General features: G+C 34.0%; 3 protein-coding genes and 1 long non-coding RNA gene across 10 annotated transcripts; all 4 read left to right on the top strand.

Moving 5' to 3' along the window:
* The first annotated feature begins 1,982 nt into the window (after nt 1-1,982).
* On the top strand, nt 1,983-6,785 carry LOC147287163 (Pyridoxal phosphate (PLP)-dependent transferases superfamily protein). Its single transcript, XM_086242264.1, has 9 exons — nt 1,983-2,356; nt 2,511-2,558; nt 3,380-3,508; nt 3,838-3,897; nt 4,318-4,474; nt 5,112-5,218; nt 5,372-5,430; nt 5,585-5,693; nt 6,091-6,785. Exons 1-9 carry the CDS (start codon nt 2,294-2,296, stop codon nt 6,541-6,543), a joined length of 1,185 nt encoding a protein of 394 aa, XP_086098390.1. The 5' UTR covers nt 1,983-2,293; the 3' UTR covers nt 6,544-6,785.
* Nucleotides 6,786-8,175: 1,390 nt separating this feature from the next.
* Nucleotides 8,176-14,462, top strand: ERH3 (P-loop containing nucleoside triphosphate hydrolases superfamily protein). Its single transcript, XM_086240564.1, has 7 exons — nt 8,176-8,449; nt 11,160-11,631; nt 11,948-12,145; nt 12,592-12,836; nt 13,011-13,169; nt 13,338-13,425; nt 13,907-14,462. The coding sequence occupies exons 1-7, from the start codon at nt 8,328-8,330 to the stop codon at nt 14,186-14,188; spliced, it is 1,566 nt and encodes a 521-aa protein (XP_086096690.1). The 5' UTR covers nt 8,176-8,327; the 3' UTR covers nt 14,189-14,462.
* Nucleotides 14,463-15,546: 1,084 nt separating this feature from the next.
* LOC147287160 (uncharacterized) lies at nt 15,547-24,139 on the top strand. The gene is made up of 6 exons (XM_086242340.1): nt 15,547-15,974; nt 16,924-16,992; nt 17,259-17,384; nt 18,072-18,164; nt 18,856-18,948; nt 24,121-24,139. The coding sequence occupies exons 1-5, from the start codon at nt 15,806-15,808 to the stop codon at nt 18,897-18,899; spliced, it is 501 nt and encodes a 166-aa protein (XP_086098466.1). The 5' UTR covers nt 15,547-15,805; the 3' UTR covers nt 18,900-18,948; nt 24,121-24,139.
* LOC147287161 (uncharacterized) lies at nt 19,367-23,539 on the top strand. Of its 7 annotated transcripts, none has more exons than XR_015121884.1 (6): nt 19,367-19,649; nt 19,754-19,834; nt 19,921-21,163; nt 21,741-21,826; nt 22,007-22,101; nt 23,005-23,539. It is a non-coding gene; the product is annotated as an uncharacterized LOC147287161 (long non-coding RNA). The 7 variants fall into 7 exon arrangements; XR_015121881.1 differs by having other exon boundaries at nt 19,367-19,834; nt 19,921-20,001; nt 20,203-21,163; XR_015121882.1 differs by having other exon boundaries at nt 19,367-19,834; nt 19,921-20,849; nt 21,104-21,163.
* Nucleotides 24,140-24,502: the final 363 nt, after the last annotated feature.

Below are 24,502 nucleotides of genomic sequence, written 5' to 3'. Positions count from 1 at the left end.
TTTTTTAGTGCATTTAAATATGTTTAAGGCAATTTATTGGTTTAAGATATCAAGTTAGTGTTTTTTATCAAGGGTATATAGTGTAACTTCAATTACAATGAATTGCAATTGAAATTATAGTGTTGATGGATGTCTTTTGTCCTATAAGGTAAAGCCAAAAGCATTTGTCCTTTTGATAATAAAATTTGTTGTTTGTTCTCTAAACACCACTAAAATAATACTCAACCCTACTATAATAAACCCAATAACAATCTCTATTCAACCCCAATAAGTTAAAAAAAAAAAAAAATTAGAAGAAAAATTCAAAGTAAAAATCACATGGAATTCGAATGGCATTACAACGTCAAATAAAAAAACAGTTTTAAGTCTATTCGTTGGACCTATGTTAGTCGTATTTGTCATTTAGTCGTATATATCTTATGTGTCTAGCTATTTTTCTATTACTTAACTTTCCTAAATGTCTATCTTTATTATCAGTTGATCTGACAGATAAACATATAAAGAAGTCAATTTATTAATCTCGTCTTTTGTGTCATCAATTTTTTTTATTACATGACAAAAATATGTGACAAAAGAGATAAACACACAAAATATTTACATACAGATTTAGATCATCTATTATCATTTGTGACTAATCTTATATTAATAAGTTAAAACTGTCATTTTAAAATGCAGTCTCATAATCAAAACAGTTCATTATTGAGATTAGCCTTTAAAAATTATTTTTGTAAAAAATCAATTAAATTAGAAATTGTTTGGTTATTTAACTGTCATTGAATAAATAGATAATAAATCAAATTGTAACAAAAGCTGTATGCCTGTATGTTTATTGTATAATAATTATATGACTAAATAATTTTAAATTTTATTAATTATTTACAGAGATGATCTTTAAAGAGTAATATAAAAATGAACGGTTTATGAGACTACAATACAATTTTTAATTGATTAATATAAAATTAACACTTACGAAATTAGTAGATGATCCAAATACACAGCTGATTTGCAAGTTTTTCTCCGAAAATTTATGAAAAAAAGAAAAAAGCTTCACAAGATCAGATCAAACTTGTTCTGTCTGTTTGCCACTTAATCTCTCACACGATCACAATCCAAGATGCCCAACTTTTTTTTTTTTTTTTTTTTTTTTTCTGGAAACAAATCCAAGATGCCCATTTGGCCATTTTGCATGGCTCACTTCTGTCTGCATTATTTTGGTAAGCATTTTTGTCTGTATTTGCAAAATTGCAATATCACTGGCAACCGGATCCACTTAAATAGATGGTAAGAGTCCGAGAGAAAAAGGAATCTTTTTTAGACAAAATCCATAGCCACCCTGTCATTTTGGGAGGACTCGAAAAAGTCTTCTCCTTCAAATTTCAAAATAACATGTTTATTTACATTCTCTTTGTTGTGTAATCATGTTTATAATAAAAACTAAACCAATTTAGAGATTAAAATTTAATATTACTCTTAAAATTCAGTTGCATAAAATGGGTATCACAAGAATTTTACCCCTGGCGAATTATGTAGCTCTAGATCCCCTGTTTTTCAGCTGCTCTGTTTTGTACACCACTGACCACCCCAACTGCACTAAACAAATTGAACATAAAAAATTACAAAATGTAAGCGTAATTCTCGGAGATTCTTCATAACTTCAATAATAATTTACATTCTTCTTTAATTTTCCATTTAGAAAATGAGCTCATCAATCTGGGTTTTTTCTGGGTTTACTCTGTTTTTATCAGTAAAATACAAAAAAGAGCATTTAAATTTCATTTATTTTTACCTAAATTCCGGAACCACAAAAAATGAAAAAAGTGAAAAAACTTTCGTCAACAAGCAGACAGAGACAAAGCAAGTCAAAGAACCGCACCAAAAAGAGGAGCAGTGCCTGTATTTTCAAAGTGGACAAACAAAGCAAAAAAATAGATAAAAGAAAAAGAAAAGCGGTTGGTGTTTTTGCCTCATCTTTTTGAGGCTGTGAGCAATTATAATACAAGTGGGTTGTTGAGGGCAGGCGTGGTAGGCGTGAGTTTTTTTAACTGATAAACGTTACCACCGACTTTGTTAATCTCTTGAGAATTGTCAAACGTTTGGAAGGTGAAACTGAAGCTCTTTTGGTTAGGTGGAGATCTTATCCTTAGAAGCAAAAAAACAAAAAGCCTTTTGTTTACTTTTATTAATTGGCTTCTGGGGACGTTTCAGAATTTGGGTTTTTATAGGTGGGTCGAGAATTGGGTGCATAGATTGGAGATCATTTGTGAGGGTTGTTGGGTTTGGTGGTGAGTGAGAGATGGGTTCGTATGGAAAACTTGCAAAGAGGGCCGTGGAGACTGAGATGCCAGTCATGGTTCAGGTATTCAGGCCAAAACTCCATCCGGGTTTTGTTTGGTTTTTCGAATTAATCTGTTTTTAGCTTCAATTTTTGTGTGTGAATTGTATTTGGTGAAGTTTGTGGTGGTGTACTTCCAAAATATATGCTTTGGTGAAAATGAGAGTTCTTTTTGCAGATGCAACAATTGATCCAAGGAGCTAAAAATGCTGTCTCACTGGCTCAGGTTTGTTTCTCTTATTCCAAGGTCTTAGTGTCATTTTATTTGGTTTTATGTGTTGCTATAACAATGGAGGCATTGAGAAATGAGAAAGATTTTTTATTTGGGGCTTCCAATGCCAAAGTGTTAGTTGGTTTTGGCATTGTGATAAATGTAAACTGAAGTTATTGGAACATGAGAAGAGTTAAATTTGTTCCTTGAGGGTGAGGGCGTGTTTGGTGCTGGTTTTGGGAAGGGTGTTCTTTTTTCTGATTGGTGGAAACGATGAATTTGATACAACAAGCATTTTATAAGTCATATTAGAAAAAGTATTTGATCTCGGAAGCTCTGCACCTCAATAAGCCGTGTGCCGGTGCGAGTGCCAGAGTATTTGCTGTGCCAACTTCCTAATAATTAAAAAATGCATCTTCCATGTTGAAAACTAACCAAAGAACAAAATCTTTAAAATCATGACCAATGGGAGCCAGTCCATACCAATTGTCAAACATGCTGTACCTAAGGCCTTTCCGCTGAAATGAACATACTCTATTTTGTTATATGTCAAGCTAAGTTCACCAGATTTCTGACCTTTTTATCTATATTTTGGCCAGACTACTAGGAATTTTTTATCCCTTTTTTACAGAGGGTAACATCAAATGAATGCATGCCAGAATGGATGGTTCTAATTTTTAATATGAATTTGTTCATCAGATTGGAATTTTCTCTTATCACTGATTTTGCATTTCATAGGACTGTTATTTTATGTGGTCTCTACTCTCTATCCCTTAGACTCCTTAGTTACATTTGGCAAATAGCCTTTATTGCTCTTTGGTTGTAACGTGCTGTAGGGAGTAGTTCATTGGCAACCACCCAAACAAGCATTGGATAAGGTGAAAGAGCTTGTATGGGAACCTTCAATTAGTCGTTACGGTGCTGATGAAGGTATACCTGAACTCAGGGAGGCATTGATAAAAAAGGTATCATTAGAAATAGTTCATAGTTTCTCCTAATTATGACTCATTTTAATCTCTTGGTAGGTTGAGATACTTAAGTTCTCTGTTCAATTATGTATTTGAATAATATATGGCTAGTCATATTCTCTTTTATGTGTCATTGTAACAATTACCCTTTACGGACTATGCCAATCCAATTTGTTCAGCGTTATGGGTTGGATTGCGTTCAGGCCAATTCAAGGCCAAACCTATTGGTTGAACCCTACCCTTAATGAACTGAAGCTTTCTATAATTGACTTGAATTTGGCAAACATATTTTGTTAACTAATTATTTTTTTCCCTTCATTTTGCAGTTGAGTAATGAAAATAAGTTGAACAAATCTTCAGTGATGGTTACTGCAGGTGCTAATCAGGTGATCATCAATGCATTATGTTGTGTGTTTCCTTGGTAGGTCTATCAGAACAAACAAATATCTGGATTTACAAAGATACCACAGTTGAGTTTGGAGAGGCAAATTATCTGCTTTATAAGTTTGTGTAACGTAGCAGCCGAATAAGGAGAAAATTGGCTTCCTGATACAACTTAGAGTATAATAAAATCTCACTGGAAAATTGCATCCCCCCATGAATTTCATATTGTCTCAAATATTGTATCTGTAGCACTATCTGATTCAAACACAGAACTTTAGTCACATCAAACGTGATGGCCATATTGAATATGACAATATGTAATGAGTTTTATGGAACTCATTTGATTTTTTAAGCAACTCTTTTTAGTTGCCTAGCACTCATTTCAAGAAATCTGGGATAACTGTGTAACAATTTCAATGCAGGCATTTGTGAACCTTGTTCTTACATTGTGTGATGCCGGAGACTCTGTGGTTATGTTTGCACCATACTACTTCAATGCCTACATGTCCTTCCAGATGACTGGCATAACTAATATACTTGTGGGTCCTGGTGACCCGAAGACACTTTACCCAGATGCAGGTGAGAAGCTTCTTGAAAGATGATAAAATTTTTGAACCTCCATTTAATGATTTTTCTACTCCTTAGGCCTGGATATAACTATAACCATACAGTATCAGGAAGAGTATTCTGGTACTTTAGGTCTAATATTTGTCACTGGTCAAATTAAGTCAAAGACAGCAATTTTCTTTTGTCATTGCATGTTAAACTGTTTTCATGCTCTTGTACCATTAACTGCTAGATATATTTAGTTCCCCTGTGTAATCACTCATTTTGAGCTTGCTAAAACACTATAATATTCTACATTAATTATGAATTATGATGGATGACTGGTGCATTCCAACAGTCCAACTTGGACATGTTGTGGCAGGCATGATAATTCAGACAACTTGGACCATTGGTCATAGATCTATTCTTGGACTGTCTGATTGGTTCTGTGCATAATGAAGGTATATAAATGTTGCATCCTCTATTGATGCCCAAGAAATGGGGTGGGGTTGTGCTCGATCTTAGATTAAAATTTAACAAATTATGGGGGGTGGGGAGAGAATTAAATTGCTTGTAGGATTTAACATAAGCCAAATTTGATATGAATGTACATTATTTTCCAGTGAATATTCTTTCTTTACATCATATATACTAATTTGTTGATTTTCAGACTGGTTGGAGAAAACGTTATTGGAAACAAAACCAAATCCAAAACTAGTTACAGTTGTCAATCCTGGCAACCCAACTGGAACCTATATTCCGGAGCCTCTTCTTAAGGTCTGTCTCTCTATCAGTTTGCCTGTGAACATGCTTGTGTATACGTACAAAAAAGTTCATAGTGGTGATTAAGCCTTGAGAATAAACTGTTTGGTTTATCATAGATATTCTATAAGTTTTTCTTATTTTCTTCTTTCTTCTCATTGCGAGTAGAGGATTTCAGATCTCTGCAGAGACGCTGGATCATGGCTTGTTGTGGATAATACATACGAGTAAGTCTATGAAGTTTTTATCTAATTAAAAATGTACAATAATATATTCTTATTCCATTATTTTTCTTTTTGACTCGATGACATGGCTTTTGCAAGAATATATGTTCAAAAATTATATGAAACTACATACGAGTCTTAATATTTGATTTTGCAGGTATTTTATGTATGATGGTTTAAAACACTCATGTATAGAGGGAAATCACATAGTCAACATTTTTTCCTTCTCGAAAGCTTATGGGATGATGGGATGGCGAGTTGGATATGTAAGATCCTTTTCATCTCTGATGTTTGTTAAGCTGATAGATCTTGTTTGGAATCACATATGAAAGTTTTGCTTCCTTCAGTAGTATATAGAATTTGCATCTTGCTTGGTGATAATTATCTTAATTTTTTGTGGTGGTTTATTTTGAGAAAAATTCAGATAAATCAAGGAGTCAAAAGGTCATTGTGGGTGATCACCTCATCAAAGACCTATTAGAACTCATCGTATCTATTTTGAAATTTCTCTGCATGATAAACTGAGTCATAGAAGTCTTGATTGATCTCAAAATGGTCAAGACTGTTCTCTTAGAGCTGAATATTTCATAATAGTATTAAAATCGGTTTATGGCATACATGAGTGAACATTGCTAATTTGAGCTAATTGATGAATCCTTGCAGATAGCATACCCATCAGAAGTCGAGGGCTTTGGTACCCAACTCCTCAAAGTTCAAGATAACATTCCCATTTGTGCTTCAATAATTTCACAGCACCTTGCCCTCCACTCATTGCAAATGGGACCCGAATGGGTCACTGAACGCGTGAAAGATCTTGTAAAGAACAGAGAAATTGTTCTAAAAGCACTCGCCCCCCTTGGAGAAGACGCTGTTAAAGGTGGAGAAGGTGCTATATACCTGTGGGCAAAGCTTCCGGACAAATATGTAGATGACTTTAAATTTGTTCACTGGCTTGCTCACAGGCATGGGGTGGTGGTGATCCCTGGAAGTGCATGTGGGTGCCCCGGAAATGTGAGAATCTCCTTTGGTGGCTTGCTAGAGGATGACTGCAAAGCTGCTGCTGGGAGGCTGAGGAAAGGGTTAGAAGAATTTGTGAGAGATGGAATGGTTCAGTAACTTTAAACTTTACATATAATTCAACATTGAAAAATTGAAAGTCCATTTGCCAGTCCATACAAGTTTGCAACTAGTTCTTTAAAATAATTGGAGGGCCTTTTTCTGTCAGCAATTTGAGTAATCTTAGTTATGTATATCCAAAAAGGACTTCCAAGTTCTGACACGTGCCTGTATTGTATTATTATACACATTGATCTTGAAAATACATGCAATACATGCTTCAAGATGTTCACAAATATATATATATATTGTGATATCAGTACTGCTAGATATACCACATTTTTATACCATAATTTTATACCACCTTATGTGGCAACTTACATGGCATTCATACATTGGATACTAAAGAATAAAAAGAAAAATTATGTCCAATAAAATAATGACACGTGAGATGGTATAAAAATGTGGTATAAAAAATGTGGTAAGTATAGCATTATTCATTGTGATATATGTATTTTTCTTTTGTTTTGGCCATTTCTACTTTGGAAATGTGAACAATCATCTTCAGAAAATTTGTGTAAAATTCCCAGAATGAAAGTAAAACTACCACAGCTCTGGTTGCTACTGTACATGTATTCTTTGCTTCTGTACAAGTTTGACAGTGTAAAATAGTGACAGACTTGCTGTGTCCTGCCGTGCTCCATTGGCCCAAGGCCCCAAACTCTTCATGCTGACACAAACTTCATCATCTGCAATTTGTTGTCTAATTATTCTAGCTTGATTAGCCTAGCTTTGCCAACAATGAAAAACAGAAAATTGAAAAGCGTAGCCTAAGCTCAATATCAAATCGATTATTTCATTATGTAAAACTAAGTCTCAATTTGCACAGCTTGCACCACTTCCACCACCAAAAGGTGGCTTTAAGATTCATTTTTCTTTTTTGATTTAGGTGAGGGGAGGGTGAGAGTTGAACTTTTAGGTAATCACTCTATCATTGAAGCAGTAAGTCTCTTATGATCATTATTACTCTTTACTATGAATATGCGGATAAGCTGTTGTACCATTGAAGCTAGCATGAGCTTAATATCAAATCTATTATGTCTGTTTGAAGCTCGGTCTCAATTTGCATAGCTTGGACTACTTCCACCACCAAAATGTGGCTCTAAGAATCATATTTCTTTTTCAATTTAGAAAAGGGGAAGGTGAGAGTCGAACTTTAGTTCGAAGTGTAAAGGTAAGTACTCTACCACGGAATCTGTAAGCATTATGTAACTATTATTGATTAAAGTTATTGAAATTCAATAATCGAACTCTTATTATGAGTATACAGATAAATTGTTCTGCCATTGAAGCTAGAAGAAGAAAATAAATCTGAATTTGAATTAGTAGAATGAGATGCCATTTGCTAATTTTGCCACCCTACCTCTTCAAAAAAAGGAAAAGGCAAAAAGAAAATAGAGATCATGAAACGGGTTTTCGTTGGGTCATTGGGGGCCCATATTTTCTTTGTTTAGGCCAACTTTGCTTTTGCTTTGAGACGTTAGTTAGGTGGGCCCCACATTCCCAACAGCTATAAGCCCACTCCATAAGTCCATATCAACTAGAAACTAGACACCAAGGACAATTGGGTCAATTCACAACACCCCCCCCCCCCCCCCCTTCACCTCCCCCTCCCTTGAAACCCGTTTAAACGGCGACGTCAAGCTCCCCGTGCTGTTCCATCAAACTAGGAGAGAGAGAGCAAGAGAGTTCCAGAGAGAGAAACTGCGAGTGAGAGCTGCTGCTTCTTCTACATGAACCCTAATTGTACGGAACCCTAGAAATCACAGAGAGAGAGAGAGAGAATGGTGGGGCCAACGCTGGTGGGTCTGCAGGACCACTTGAAGCTGGCGAGAGAGTACGCCATGGAAGGCCTCTACGACACCTCCATGATCTTCTTTGATGGTGGCATTGCTCAGATCAACAAGTACCTTTCTTATTTTTTATATTTAATTTTCGTTACAATTTTCTATATTTCAGTTCTATTTGTCTAAGTTTCTAGGTTTTGGTTGGTCATTCTTTTGAAATTTGAGGCGAATTGCTTAACTGTGTAGAAATTTCAATGTCTCTGTTTGATTCATGCGAATCCCACTATTTGATTTTGCTCGTTCCATTTTCTCTGTTTTTTTTAATGGAAAACCAACTTTCCAGGAAAATGTTCATTTTGTTTGTCCGGATGGAAAAAAATTGAGATAGTTGAAGGGCATTGAAGGTGGAAAGAGAATTTCTTGGGCATTCTAATTTCGTAATGCGTGCCAGAGGCTCTTTAATTTCGTTTTCAGATTTTTATATGAAAATAAACAAACTAGAAAAGGATTAGTCTTGTCAATTACTAGCATTTTTGATACAGGACAGGAGCAAAGGCTGCTGTCTTGCTGCTATACTAGGGCAAAAGTCTAGAATAGACCGATCTTCCAGCAACAAACAGTAGAGAAAATAGAGATTTAAGCTATAAAATCAAAGATGGAATAGATGAGTTCTAGGGTTTAGGAGCCCAAAAGAAACTCTCAAATCTGAATTATCAGAAAAATATAATGCATAAACTGTCTATTACAACTTAAGCCTTTAGCTTATATAGGGAAACATAAACCTAAGATGACTAGGAAAGCATAAACCTAAACTTACTAGGAAAACATAAAACTTAGTTAACTAGGAAAGCATAAAGGTAAATCCATCTAGTTATCAAGAAACTAGACTACTAATCAAACTAGGAACTGAAAATTGGAAAGTTACTAAATTCTGGAAACGCTAGAAGATGCTCCTGCATCAATTTTGATGGATTGGAGATTCTGTGGTAGTCATATGTGTGAGCTCATGTTTGTTGCATGGCCTTTCAGATTGTTAGTACTTTCTCTTAAAATGTAGGATGCATATAGTTGGAATCTTTAGTTCAAAAGAACAAAAGACCCAGTAAAGGGAATTCTTCATGCTGCTAATGCAACAATACAATGGCATATAGATGCAACTCATAGATAGCGACTGAAAACACTCACTAACTCTGTTTATTGGCCCCTGACATAACCTTCTTGGTGGAAACATCCTTTGTTGTAAACTATGTCATGAATAGAACAATCGTGAAGAAGTAGGTTGAGTAATTGGTAATTGGATGTAACTGCAAGAGCCGTTTCATTTTTTAGTATGTGTGTGCTACTTATGAGTCTTGCTTTTAACAATATTGTCCTCATCCACCTTTATTTCTTAAAGAATTTGAGGGCATCCTAGGGAAAATGAAAAGATATGCACTGGATGCAGGGGTTGGTAGTTGGGAGGGATTTCAAGCTATTAAGACTTCCAATAAAAATATTATTAAAAAACTTGTTTGCTTTCAATTACCAACAGTTTCTAGTTTAGTAGGGAAAAAAAAAAGGTGTGGACATGGGAAGAGGGAATTCTCTTTCTATAGTACTAGCACTATGTATGTGCTTTTCAAATTTTGAACTTTTTAACGATGAAGTGCATAGGTAGTTATAAGAAACTGGAGTAATTATATGAAGAAGTGGGGTTTTAGGGTGTGAATAATGCAGGTTGGTGGTAGTTTTGGTCTTCTGAATTTATATTGAACACAGACTTGTCTTCATAAATAAGTATTATTAATGCATAAGAGGGGTATTTCTTCAAAAGAAAGAGTAGACATGAAGGGATCCCTATATATACCAGTATAGAATATAGATCACTATAATTGGAGGAATGCTCTAGTGGGCAACTTTGCTCATGTTATTGTGAGTGGTGTCGTACTATTGGCATGGTGCCTAAAATCCGTGCCGTGAGATTGCACCACATGCACATCACCAGCTCTTACAATTTTTATTGTAATTTTTTATTAGAAAAGGCTAAAGTTCAAATACACCTTATGTGGTTTGACCTAATTACACTGAACATCCTCTCTATGTGCTCATGTGTTCTTTCCCCTCTTTTTATGACACTTATACCTCTTGCAGTTTACTCTATTATGTTTAGGTATTAATATTGACAAAAACCATTGAAATTACTTAAATGACAATTTTACCCTCTTGTTCACTATACCATAGAAGATTTTACTCATACTTTTTTAAAATTTTTTTCTAAAAACAAATTTTAATTTAAAACTTGTTAAATTTGAACTAAATAAAATACAACTTATATAAAGTCATAATTCAAGTAAATTGAACTTAATTGAGCAAAAATTTAACTTTATTAGGTCATGATTTTAATTTTATCACTACCATCAAATGCATTCCATTATTCTGTTCTTTTAAACCACAAGGGGCATAGATTTTACAAGAAAACCATAGAACGGTCCTAATGAAAAAAAAAAAAAAAAACATAGGGTGGGGCCCATGTAAATAGGCCTCAATATAAGGGGTGTATTTGAATTGCCCTAACAAGAATTACTGAATATGTGGGTTGGAGTGGAGATGAAATCTCCCAAAGAGCAATCAAAAGATAAATAGGGAGGAATGAAACTTTATCTTCTTTTCTTCCTAGAAGATTGTCTAGGCGCTATATTCTATTTCTACCAAAACAACTTGATGGGTCCTTACCACACTATTGTTTGTTTTGAATGTGTTCTTGGATTATGGATTTAGAGCCTTACTTTTATATTCTTGTTCCTGGCTAAGTTTACTTGGTAAAGATCTGAAGTTCTTATTTGGTTCCAGGCACCTAAACACGCTTGATGACCCGTTGATTCGCTCAAAATGGATGAATGTAAAGAAGGCACTTACTGAGGAAGCAGAGGTTGTGAAACAATTAGATGCAGAGAGAAGGGCATTTAAGGAAGTTCCCTTGGGCCGACGCCCTTCTTCGCCTCCAATTCATGCTAAGTCATCGTTTGTTTTTCAACCCTTAGATGAATACCCAACTTCTTCGGGTGCACCCATGGACGATCCTGATGTGTGGAGGCCACCAAGTCGGGACACTACAGGTAGAAGACCTGCAAAGGCTGGTCAAGTTGGTATGAGGAAGTCACCACAAGATGGGAACTGGGCTCGTGGTGCTACAACAAGAACAGGCACACCTGGCCGTGGTGCAAAGGCTGAGAGATCAAGTAAAGTTAGCTCAGGGGTCCGAGCATCTTCTAGTGGAAAGAAAGGCACTGGTTCTGGAAAATCTAGCAGGGCAGATTCAGCAGTAAGTTCTGCCTAATTCTATATTTCTCTGTACTACTTTAGCTTATTAATTTGTTTGGAATATCGGATTCCTATTAAAGGGTAAAGCGGTAATCTTCACTATTAAACCTATCACTAGTTAATTATGGCATGTTAAACATTTTTGGCTGAATTATTTACTTCGTTAGTCCTTTTTGAAAGAATAGTGACATGGAAAACTATGGCCTTTTTCCATAGCACTGATTTTATGACCTGTGATTCGTTAACATCAAAGTTTGAATCCTTGGTCTTAGTATCTTTTATTATCCTACTTACTGATTTGTTTTTGAAATTTTTAGAATGGTGATGCTGAAGATGGAAAGTCAAAGAGAGTACAGTATGAAGGACCTGATCCTGATTTGGCTGAAATGCTTGAAAGGGATGTGCTGGAAACCAGTCCTGGAGTGAGATGGGATGATGTTGCGGGCCTGACTGAAGCAAAAAGACTTCTGGAGGAAGCCGTTGTTCTTCCTTTGTGGATGCCAGAATATTTTCAGGTATTGTTGAATGGTTGAAACCAATTATTATAATGGTACCTTGAATCAGGTTTTAGTCTCTTTAACATATTATAATGGCACCAATATATTATGATTAGGGTTTACCTGATAGAGTTGGGAACATGCTTTTGGCATGTGATCTTTCATATGGTATTACACCTCAAGCAGTTTTCTTACGATGTTGTACTTTCAATTTGGTGTAAGCTATTTTTGAATCTGGATGTCCTTTATGGAATTTATTTGATGACACAAGCGACTACAAATGAAAATAGTTATCTTTATTATCACCCAAATTGTGGTCACACCTGTACTTTGAATAAGGCTTTAATTTGTACCAGTTTTACATTCCTGCATTTCAGTGAAATAATCAATTCTTTTGCTACATGCTGAAATATCACTTTCCAGATGGGCCATTTGTGAGATTGAACTTATTGCTTTGTTTGCAGGGAATTAGGAGACCATGGAAGGGTGTTCTTATGTTTGGTCCTCCTGGAACTGGGAAGACATTACTTGCTAAAGCTGTTGCAACTGAGTGTGGCACAACTTTTTTCAATGTCTCATCTGCTACTTTAGCTTCAAAATGGCGTGGAGAGAGTGAACGTATGGTACGGTGCTTATTTGATCTTGCAAGAGCTTATGCACCGAGTACCATCTTTATTGATGAAATTGATTCTCTCTGCAATTCCCGGGGGTAAGATTTTAACGCAATATTACATGAATATGTTAGTGCAAGCAAATTACATTTGTGAATATTTTGCTTTGGAATGTGGCTATATACCTGCCTATTCTTAAATTTTCTAGTGGAAAGTATGCATGTTGTATCATTTCTTACATTGACCCAAATTTAAAATCTCCATTTCTCTAGAGCATCAGGGGAGCATGAGTCATCCAGAAGGGTGAAATCTGAACTTCTAGTTCAGGTAGATGGTGTAAGCAATACTTCCACAAATGAAGATGGTACTCGTAAAATAGTGATGGTTCTGGCAGCCACTAACTTCCCATGGGACATAGATGAGGCACTCAGGTTGGTCCTTACTTGTATATATGTTTCACTCTTCTATTTGCTCTTTCAATTGTGAGTTGGAAAGAATTTATATGATAGGCTGTATGTATGCTGGATCTTTCCATTTGACTATGCTGACAATGCTGGTATGCTCTTCATATATCTTACCTGGTGTTTTAACTCATTCAGGAGGAGGCTGGAGAAGCGTATATATATTCCTCTTCCAAATTTTGAGAGCCGTAAAGAGCTTATTCGGATAAATTTGAAAACTGTCGAGGTATCAAGTGCAGTTACCATGATTTTATATGGTTATATATTATTAGGATGGTATCCGAGTTGGATTTATATTATTGTAGTACAATATTATGACCTTATATCTAATCTTTCTATAATTTCAATGTAATCTCTTCATTTTGGATATAGGTGTTTCAGTCATGGTTTAATAACTTAAAATGGGGTTCAAGTGGCATATTCTCTGGTATTAAGGTTGTTATACCCATTAGAAAATGAAATAGAAGAAAAAAGTGTGGCTTCACACCCTGATTTTCTGTGGTTATTGGTTTATCATAATGATTTTTATGTTCTGTGCTTTAGACTGTTATCTTTTTCTTTTTAGGTGAAGTTAGCCTTTTCTTGCTTAAGCTCCCATTATTTATGTTCTATAATTGCAAGTAAAATGTTTCTCATAACAAATATTTTGTATATTTTCTTTCATTTGTTTGGAATTCGTTCTAATTATTCCTATTTATCGGCACCAGGTGGCCCCTGACGTAGATATTGATGATGTGGCTCGCCGAACAGATGGATATAGTGGTGATGATCTCACAAATGTTTGCCGGGATGCCTCCTTGAATGGGATGAGGCGCAAAATAGCCGGAAAGACACGCGATGAGATTAAGAGCATGTCCAAGGATGAGATTTCAAAGGATCCTGTTGCCATGTGTGACTTTGAAGAAGCCTTGGTGAAGGTCCAACGGAGTGTTTCTCAAGCTGATATTGAACGACATGAGAAATGGTTTTCAGAATTTGGATCGGCATAGAGAACATCAAGTCATATCGCAAGTGAAATTTTTCTGCATAGTCGGGTTGGAGAGATCGTGTCTTGTTATCCTCGGTATTTTCATTTGTGTTTCGGCGGAAATTAATTGTGTATTCCAAGTGTGTTGGAAATGTGTCATAGTGTTGTGCTATTTTGTATCTGTAACTGTTTGTGTATATAATCTGCTTTTTGCAGAGCTTATTGTATTCACATTAGCATATTGATTGACATTACGAATGTGCTCCTAATTTTATTCAATGAATTTATAATTAAACATTCAGTGAAAATAATGATGCAACACCTATATGATTGAATGTATGTGTCACTGTGTCAGCATCAAAACATGTTCCATGGCCAATTCTCAAGCCACTATGGCTTACAGCAGAGCTACTCAGAAATCTGTACAGCAGACAAACATGTCTCTTTCCCAGCTATTTGCTAAACAAATACACACATATATTTCAACTCCTCTTCTTTACCATGGGATCAAATATCAAGGGTTATTTTATTATTATATTTTTTTGTTTTGTTTTTTTAGAGCTTCTGTTCTTCGAACCCATCTAACGATTTTAACCACTTGGCATGTAATCGGCCGAACTATGCTTGAAACAACAATTTCAAACCCAAACATTGGTGTTGACAACAAAATCTACCATTTGTTTTGTGGCTGGAATAATGGAATTGACATGACCAAGAATAATGAAAAGGTCGAAATAAATTTAATATTGAGTTGTTTGCCTATTATTTCCATTAAGTAGGATTAAATAATGAGCAATTTAGCTCGATCTATTCAAAGGTAATTAAACACTTTCAAGAAGTAGATAATCCATTTCTATATTAGATTATGACTTCATAAAAAGTTAGGATATGTGTAAAAAAGAAAGAAAATAAAACCTTCTTATTTGCGATTAAATACTAAATTGTCTGTAACCCATTATTTGGCCAACGGTTTTTCTATCTGGCCCCAAAAAAAAAAAAAAAATAGAGGTTTTCTTGGCTGGATGGTGTCTGTGATGCAATCTAAAACAAAAGCATTGAGTAAAAAGAAAAAAAAAAAACAAAAGTTCTTCAGTGATCTTTGTATTGTACCCCAACAAGGTAGCTTTCATTAAAAAAAAAAAAAAAGAACAAGAAAGAGAGTGAAACAGAAAAAAGGCGGCAATTGTGGTGCAATTTTAGAGAGCATATAGCCACCAATACCATACTAATAATAAATAATCTCAATCTCTCTAATTAAGTTGTTCCATCCACCAACACCTTGTCTCACACCAAAGACCATGGAAAGCTTCAGTTTGAAGTTCAGTGTCATTTGTTTTCATCTTCTTCTCCTTACCCTCTTCACCGGCTTCTATCCTACAATCAGCTCTACACAGTTGATATCAGACTCACTACAAGGTAACATATTGCATCTATAGCATCTATATTGCATATATAGCAACCTATTTTCCCTTGAAATTTATATTAATATTGGTTCACTTTAATTGTTGCTTGGTGGGTTTCCAAGGTTCTCAGTAAGGGTTTAATTCAATGTATGTTTTTGGGGTTGCATTGGATTTAGGCATTGAGCAATATTAATGGTGTGGTTGATAATATATATTGTTGTGGTGGTAAATCATGTATGATGTGGGTGGTATTAATTTGTGTGGCAGATGCTTTGTGTAAACTGGTAAATTGTGGGCAAGGAACATGCAAGGCTTCTAATCAGTCACTGATTGGTGTTGACTGTGACTGTAATCCTGGTTCCAAAAAGATTCAGATTGGTCCCATTCCCTCTTGTGTTCCAAACTGTGAGTCTCTCTCTCTCTCTCTCTCTCTCTCTCTCTCTCTCTCTCTCTCTCTCTCTCTCATACACACATGCACACAAACATAGACAAATGTGTATAAATGTATATCTTTGCATCCATTCGATTTGTACATGTTTAATAAATTCATCAGTTCAAAAGTAATGAGTGAAATTCTGTTCCAAGTTTTATTGCAATCATACCCTCTTTCCCCTTTCTTTTGTACTAACAAAGCTAAAGAAAGCAATAGTAGTGCATAAGGTAAGAAGGCTAGGAGAGAAATTTGATCTGATGAAATGATGTGACAGCTGATATATATTTATTATATTAATTATTATGACTAAACGTTTATTAATACATTAACTGTCTATCATTGTCCAATTAATGTGGTATGAAAATATAATCTATCTATTATATAAGAAGTTTGCATGTTCCTAATAATAAGATAAAGTGCAATTAATCTTAGCACCAACGAAAAAAAGAAAAAAAGACAGACAATTCCAATCTCCACTTTATTGTTTTTTTAGGTAAAATGATGGGCCAAAGCCCAACTTAAACAACCCAAACTAGCCAGACACTAGCTTTGCACTACAATTACAATGTTATCATCAATAACTTATAACTAGGCTGAAGTTAATTCCAGTCTGAAAATTACCACCAAGATCATTTGGTTTAGTGGTGGTTTTCTTCATTATATCGGGGGAGATCACATGTTCAATTGAAATACCTCTTCAGTACTTCATCTATGGAATAGTTGTTTATGAATTATAATGTTATAAATTAACGTGTAACTTGTGTGTGTAAATTGTAATCTTATAAAAACAAGAAGATTATTACTCATATATAAAGTTTATCTCTTCTACATATCTTTATACAAAATATATAAATTGAATTTCCATTGTGATTTATTAGAGAAAACAAAAAACGATAATTGATTTTTTAATATTATTTTCAGGCACACTTAATTTCCAATGTGATGGATCTCCCTCACAACCTCCACCACTTCCTCTGCTTCCGCCACCAGGTGATGTAGCAAAACTTATCTATTGATCTACCATACATATTTTTTCTTTTAAACAACTAAAAGAGAGTAATGCTACACTAATAATATTTGTAAATTACATTATTAACCGCAATTCTAAATTGTGGTCGATAATGAGATATGTAAATGTGTTTCAAATAAAACTTTGGTACATATACTTTATTTTATTTTTAATATATATATATGTGTGTGTGTATGTGTGTGTTTGAATCATTATAATAAATTAGAGAAAAAAAATCATTTTACAGGTTGTGAATTTGTTTGGTGTGGCGATGGAACCTGTGTTACCAATGGGACAGCTGGGTACACATGCAAATGCAATGAAGGGTCGTTGAACTTGTTGGATTTGCCAGCCTTTCCTTGCTTTAAACCATGTAAGCTCAGTTATAATTAATTATGACTATAAAAAAACAAATATATATATATATATATATAGAGGAGTGCTCTAAAATTAACTAGTTAGTAAGTTAATACAAAACTAACCATGCTTTTGAGCCCACCATATAACTAATCTTATAATCCGAACCGTCCATTTTTTAGTTCATACTTCAAAGATCATCATTATAAAAAATCAATTAAATCAGAAATTATGTAGTCATCTAATTCATATAAAATAAATAGACGATCAGTGTTTTTGATAAAATCATAGAAATAGTTGTTGTAATAATCAAATGACTAAATGACTTCCGATTGTGGAGATTTTTTACAGGGATGATCTTTGAAGTAGGGCCTAAAAAATAGACGGTTCGGATTTTAAGATTATATTGTGCAATAGGCCCAACATGATAATTAATTTTGTATTAATTTACTAACAAGTTTAGAGCATTTATATATATATATATAGAGAGAGAGAGAGAGAGAGAGAGAGAGAGAGAGAGAGAGAGAGAGAGAGAGAGAGAGAGAGAGAGAGAGAGAGAGAGAGAGAGAGAGAGAGAGAGAGAGAGAGAGAGAGAGAGAGAGAGAGAGAGAGACCTTCCAATGATGGAATTTATCAATAATCTTTGCTATCCTTATAGTCACTTTGTTTTCTTAATTTTGTTTTTCTTTCCCCTATTTTTTAGGCTCTTTTGGAGCAGATTGCAAGAAGCAAGAATTGGTATCTTCAGGCCCAGCAAATGCTTCTCCTATCTCACAAAAAATTAATCATATATCATGTAGGTGTACATTTAACAATATTTTGCTAACCCACTTAAATTGAAAAATGATAAATATTAGAGGATATTACCATATTATTCTCTAACTTTTGAATCCAATTGGGCCAATGGGCTTTTACCTTGTCTTGCTTGGTGACTTTCATATGTATCCTTGACCCAGCTTTTGAGTTGGGTAAGTTTGTTGGGCTGAAGTTCATCTAGATCCCAGACCAGTAGAGGCACCTCATTTTGGTAGACAAAGAAAACATCTTTGCTATTGCTTTGATTTTGCTCTTAATCAACATGTTGGATAGGAATGTGCATTAGCTTGTTTGCAATGATTTTCTTATCTTTTCTTTTTCTCCTCAAAATTATTTTCAGTAGAAAATATAATTTTGACGCTTTTGCATTTGGGAAAGATGTGTACATGCATATTGAATACCCAACACGATTAACTTTCAAGAGAATGGGCTGCATAAATACACATAGGTTTACATATATATGCATCAGTGATGACTACATCTATGTATGTGCCTATGTATGTATGCATGTATTACCATTATTGACAACCAAGTACAATTTATTTCTGATGTATATCATATATATATATAATATTTTCTTTTCCAAAATTAATGTGATATATTGGTTGGTAGTGAATTGCTTTACGAATCTCCATGAACTAATCATGATCCTGTTCTTTCTTTTGGTACAGTGGCCATGATCCTGTTAATATCAACCTTTCTCACATGGATCTGAAAAGGAAGTACATGACATATAGGAGGAGACCTAGACATCAACCATAATTCACTACAAGAATATTGTCAATAGATATCACCCATTTTATATCAGATATGAAATCTACTGATATTGTAAAAATTATAATATCAGATAATTTTTTAGCTGATTTCTAAACTCTATTAGAAATCATATGATTTTTTTCAACTGATATATAATATTTCCTTTTTTCTAAGAATTTATAAAGATATTAGTCTAAATTGTGAAGTGATATCTTAACACACTACTTAAAATTTTTTTGTCCAAACACCCAAACACACCTGATATGTAATATTTTTTTTCCCACTTAAATTTTTTTGTCCTACCTAGCTCCCAACACTTAAAAGACACAAATAAGCCCAGATGAAAGGCTACTATGGTAACAATGCTTTTCCTTTTTGCTGCTGTTTTTTTTTTTTTTTTTACGCTTCTATCTCTCAATCTCTTTGTCCCGATCTCACTCTCACTCTCTCACAAATCGCTTTAACCACCATCGATCCCAGGACGCCAATTGAAAATTTGCTCCCTCAGCCCATCATCATCATCTCATCGTAACCCAGAAACCCGTTATCACCATCGCCACCACGAGAGTACCTAGAGATCGATATCGTCATTTGATCTAACCCAATATCCCTATCACTCTCACTCTCACTCTCTTAGCCTAACCCAATAACCCATATCTCACCTCTCACTCCATCGCTTGCCAGTGTCACCATTGATTAAGCTATTTGGGTAAGTATGTTGGTATAATTTTTTGGGGTTAGGGTTTGGATTTCAAAGTCTTAAACAGAGAGATTCAATTTGGTTTGATTGTTTGATTTGGCCCATGTACTGAGATCTTCATCGAGTTATCGACCGTCAGCCTCCAGCTCTTTGAGTTCAAGCCCAGACCCGCCACACCTCTTATGTCTCATTGGGTAAAGGCTTTTGAGAAGTTCTTTTATCAAGTCTTTAATTTGTTATTGATCAATTTTTTTTATTGATTAAGTTTTCAATTTGTTAGGTATGGTTGAGGTCTACCCCTATTTGTTCATTCAATGAACCCAATGGATCGATTGTTCATTACAAAATTAGGTGTAACTATGTAAGAAGTGATTCATTTGTGTGATAGTGTTAAGCAGATAAGAATGTCCAGTGCTTTTTTTTTTTTTTCCTAACGATTGGCTTGCTATTTACTTTGCCCAGGTTCATATTCTTTTACTCTTGAAATTTTTCTCTGCTTTTAGCTTTACCTATTAAGAAAATGTTCTACTTATTCATGTTCTACATCTTTTTGCTCTTAAAGGGACTATTCGTACCTCTGGAAATTTGGAGATTAGCAAAATAATATGGTATGTGAGCCTTTTTACATTTGGTGAGTTATTACCAGTTATAATATTAATATTCTTCAACTTAATTGTTCTAATTGATTAATTGTCTGTTTAAATATGGTGGCATGAGATGTAACAAATATAATTTTAGATCCAATGTTTATATTTGTTTTCCGGCGAGGTGTCAATTGCACAGGTTCTATCTCAGTAAGTTTAATTTAACTGCTGCTCCAATAATTCTGCTTGTTATTTGTCCTCTCTTGTGTGATTTTCTGTAATGCTCTACATTGTGTGGTAGCATGCCTCATATTGTTATTGTAAGAGCTTAATATCGATCATACTCTTGTGGAGATTAATGGCTCAGGTTGATCTCAAACATCTCCAATTTGGTCGATTTCTAAAAAATGGTGAGAACTTTATGAGGCAATGGTGACTCTTGCAGTTATATACAATCTCAGACTTCACTTTTGTTTTGAGCTGAGGATCAATACTCTTTTAGCCTTACTTTTAGTGAGCAGCTACATTTGGAAAAGTAGCTTAAAAAAGGTGAAATTACTGTAAACATTATCTAGGAGACCCAAAGAGTGAAGATACCAGCTAGTCAGCAGTTGCCATAGGACATGTGAGTAAACTCTGATGAAGTATTTGATAACATGATTGAAATAGCAAGTTCTTTCTAAGTTACATATTTCTAAATAATTTGATTTTTAAAAGATATATAGCATGGATTGCATTGTGTAGTTGATACCCCATTACTCCTTTCTTCACTCCAAGTTTTCTATTATTAATTAGAGTCATTGCTCTTACATTCTGTGTGACTCTGACTGCATCATTGTTTGCATGCGACTTGAGCCGACAACCATGGCTGCATTTCAGGTCTTGCAGATTTGGTTGGCAACATCCCTTCTAGCTGACGGGCTGGTTGTTGCTGGACAGGTTGAGAAACATTTCTTTAATGAATTTACCTACTGCAATGATGTTTACTTCTTAGTTTTGAGATGATTTATTCCCTATGTTTTAAAATCATTAAAAAAAAACCCTTGCCAAAGTGCATTGCTTTATTAAAATCATAAAAACACTTCTTATGAGTGAAACTGTTTTGTCTTATGAGTTTAACTGATTTGGATCCAAAGTTTCTTTACTGTATTTCATGTGCAGCAATTTTGGTTTACTATTAAATAAAATAGCCTAGAGTTGTAAATTTTCATTATAATAGAAAGTATAGCACCACCTTTACGTACATGTTCCAACCACAAATTAAAGGCCGTCTCCTCTCCTCCTTTACATGTAGAAGTTAAAGCAAACTATATTTTCAATTCCTATCCGTACAAAGATTTTCTGCTAAATTAGTATTTGTTGTTATAGTAATTGATACACTGATGTTTGGTTATGTTTCTTCTTTTTGTTGGGCATGTATATTCCTTCCTTTTGTTGTCTATACTTTTGTAGTTTAGTGTGAAATTATTTAACACTTTGCAACATCTTGGGTTTTTGTCTCTTCATTTATTTGTAGGGTCTGCGATGCAAAGGTCTTCTTCTCTTTGAAAGGCCATTAATATATGCTTTTAGGGTCTGAAATCTACTATTCAAAGAAATTGAGTAAGTCTTATACCGATTTCTATAATTGTCCATGATCCATGGTTCTAGACTTGAGATTGTACAGTTTACAGTTTTCATTCCCAATTGTTATATTATTTTATGAAAACATATAATTAATTTTTATATCACATTTCTTCTGTAACAACACATTAATGTTATTGAAGTTTAATAATGTTACAGCAGTGCTGTGTTCGATCTGTTTTATGGAAAAGCATCTAGCATGAGATCAACTAGCTAGGACAAGGTTTCTTGTAGCAATGTGGTATGTCGAACAGGTTTGTCCACATTATGTTACTGATAGTAATTTAGGATATATATATATATATGTACCCTTGCCTGCAAACTTTTCTGTTAGTCTTTATCATTTTTATAGACTTTAGATCCACATTGTGTATAAATTTTGCTTGAAAATTTGGTTTTGACCAATTAATAATATCACATTACCAATTGACAATTTTGAATGTACAAGTATGAAAGTTTTGGTACTCTCTGGAGGAACTCAAGAGTTCCCTTACCTAGTCAAAACTATACTTGAGCATTGCAGGACAATGGCATGGCTTTTCATACCTCCAAGCTTTCATTTATACATTGTGCATCTTTCTAATTAGTTTCCAGTTGCTTTGGCGGACTGTTGAGCTTATTATCTTGTTGTTTTTCTGTTCTTTGGTTCTTGTATGTTTCTATCACCATTTAACTGAAACTTGCAGATTGCTATATACCATTTAATTTACAATTTAATTTATTTTGAGTTTTCTTAATGAAAATTACGTTCTTAGGCCTTAGGTTCTTAGGTCGAATTGCATGGGAAATGTCTTAAGAATATCTTCTTTCTACATACTTTCTGTATTTATGTTTTTTTATTTTTAATCCTAAAAGATCTTATGGTAGTCCTACATGTATATTAAGAATGTTTATAACCTATAGTTTAAGAAAGTTTATAACTTGCTTGTATGAAGCTTCATTACCATATTAAATAAGCTAAAAATGAACTTTACTTATTTTTACTAAGAGAACAGATTAAAAAGAAATTTTGTTGAATATACTATGCAATTTGAGATGGTAAATTTGGCTTCATAGTGTTACATTTATTTGTAGGCTATATTAATACTGCCCATGCTCATTTTTCTTCTGTATATTATGCAGTTATCCATGTTATTTAAAAATTCTTAAACTTGCAGTGCAGGGTATGAGAGGAAAGCTTAACAATTTGTTTGTCCAGCTTCGGAAGAACTACAATCATCCTGACCTTTTAGAGTCAGCATTTGATGGCTCATGTACGTCAGTTTAAAAGAGCTTTTAGTAAGTTGAAGCTTAAACATGTGGTGATTAGGAAAGGGCAGTTCCATCACAAGAGAACTAAGAGCATTGATGTCTTGGAGGTTTGCTGTATCCACTTTTCCTTTTTAAATTTTTTTGCCTATGGTACCTTGTTGGTCCTTCATAAGCAAATCATGCTTTGGACAGAGTCTGCAGTATTTCTGCATATTGCAATCATGCACCTTTAAGATGTGAATGATTCTACTCCACTAGCTAGATGAAGTTGTCAGCTTTTGTATTTTCAAATTAGTACTATCAGTCATACCTTAGTAATTCATTATGTATTTCCTTAACTATAGAACTACTTGTTGGATATTATATTGTAATCCCTTTTTGGGTACTTTGAATGTTATTGGTGCTTAAAATATGAAATATATGGGAATGAAAGATTTTATACTTGCACAAATTTCAGGCCATTTCAAATTACAGGCACAATTGTATATTTAATTCATTGATATCCTTTTTAGGTGAAAAAAAAAATTAATATATATCATACATTCCAAATCTTTTTAAAAAACTTGAAATAATAAACAATATCAGTTTTGGTCTAAAATTGAAATGTTATGTTATTTTGATATCAGATTCTCTCTCAGACCTGATATATAAACAATATTTAGATATCAGAGTATGTTCTATACTTGATATTGATATCGAGATTACATATCAGATTTTATCATATACCTGATATTGATACCAAGATTTTAAATCATATTATACCTCAAACCTGATATTGATATCATGGTTTTATATCATATTCTATCTCAAATATGATATGTATTGATCAGAATTATTGATATTCGGATTTTATAGATATCAGAAATAATATCAAAAATGATATATAAACAATGTTTACATATCAGTTTAAAACTGATATCTAAAATGTGAACATTAGATATCACGACGCGCTATATCAGACGGCTACCCAAATAGATATCAGTCCACGACTGATATCTATCGACATTTTTGTTGTAGTGATTATTTACACTATCATATATATATATATATATATATGAGAAAATTACAGATTTAGTCTACTTATTTTATAGCTAGTTCAATTTTGGTTCACGATCTTTTTTAAGTTTTGTTTTGATCTACTAATTGTTCAATAAAAGTCCAGATTTGTTTTCTCAAATTTGGCATGTATTTTACCCTATCAAATCTCACCCAAATTTAGCAAACATATACTTATGTTAAAGTTATGCATCTCATCTTTACAACTATATAAAAATCATTCCAATTGGAGTTTTAGAACTCAAGATAATTGACCCCAAAGTAGGGTATCCGAAACTGTCAATTTTTTTCAAAAATTTTTCAAATTTTTCAAACTTCACTCAATCTTAATCCTCTTAAATTCTAATA

The sequence above is a fragment of the Dryas octopetala genome, chromosome 4 (assembly GCF_963921425.1).
Source record: "Dryas octopetala chromosome 4, drDryOcto1.1, whole genome shotgun sequence".
NCBI lineage: Eukaryota > Viridiplantae > Streptophyta > Magnoliopsida > Rosales > Rosaceae > Dryas > Dryas octopetala.
Note: the sequence above shows the minus strand (reverse complement) of the source record. Positions and strands in the feature narration are given on the sequence as shown.

What these genes read in the sequence shown, in the direction of transcription:
- LOC147287163 (XM_086242264.1), top strand. Translation starts at nt 2,294, where the DNA reads ATGGGTTCGTATGGAAAACTTGCAAAGAGGGCCGTGGAGACTGAGATG. An exon ending in TTACTGCAGGTGCTAATCAG is followed by an intron (nt 3,898 to 4,317) that starts GTGATCATCAAT and finishes ATTTCAATGCAG; the next exon opens with GCATTTGTGAACCTTGTTCT. An exon ending in GTTGTGGATAATACATACGA is followed by an intron (nt 5,431 to 5,584) that starts GTAAGTCTATGA and finishes TTGATTTTGCAG; the next exon opens with GTATTTTATGTATGATGGTT.
- ERH3 (XM_086240564.1), top strand. Translation starts at nt 8,328, where the DNA reads ATGGTGGGGCCAACGCTGGTGGGTCTGCAGGACCACTTGAAGCTGGCG. An exon ending in CTAGCAGGGCAGATTCAGCA is followed by an intron (nt 11,632 to 11,947) that starts GTAAGTTCTGCC and finishes TGAAATTTTTAG; the next exon opens with AATGGTGATGCTGAAGATGG. An exon ending in GACATAGATGAGGCACTCAG is followed by an intron (nt 13,170 to 13,337) that starts GTTGGTCCTTAC and finishes TAACTCATTCAG; the next exon opens with GAGGAGGCTGGAGAAGCGTA.
- LOC147287160 (XM_086242340.1), top strand. Translation starts at nt 15,806, where the DNA reads ATGATGTGGGTGGTATTAATTTGTGTGGCAGATGCTTTGTGTAAACTG. An exon ending in TCCTCTGCTTCCGCCACCAG is followed by an intron (nt 16,993 to 17,258) that starts GTGATGTAGCAA and finishes ATCATTTTACAG; the next exon opens with GTTGTGAATTTGTTTGGTGT. An exon ending in CTTTCCTTGCTTTAAACCAT is followed by an intron (nt 17,385 to 18,071) that starts GTAAGCTCAGTT and finishes CCTATTTTTTAG; the next exon opens with GCTCTTTTGGAGCAGATTGC.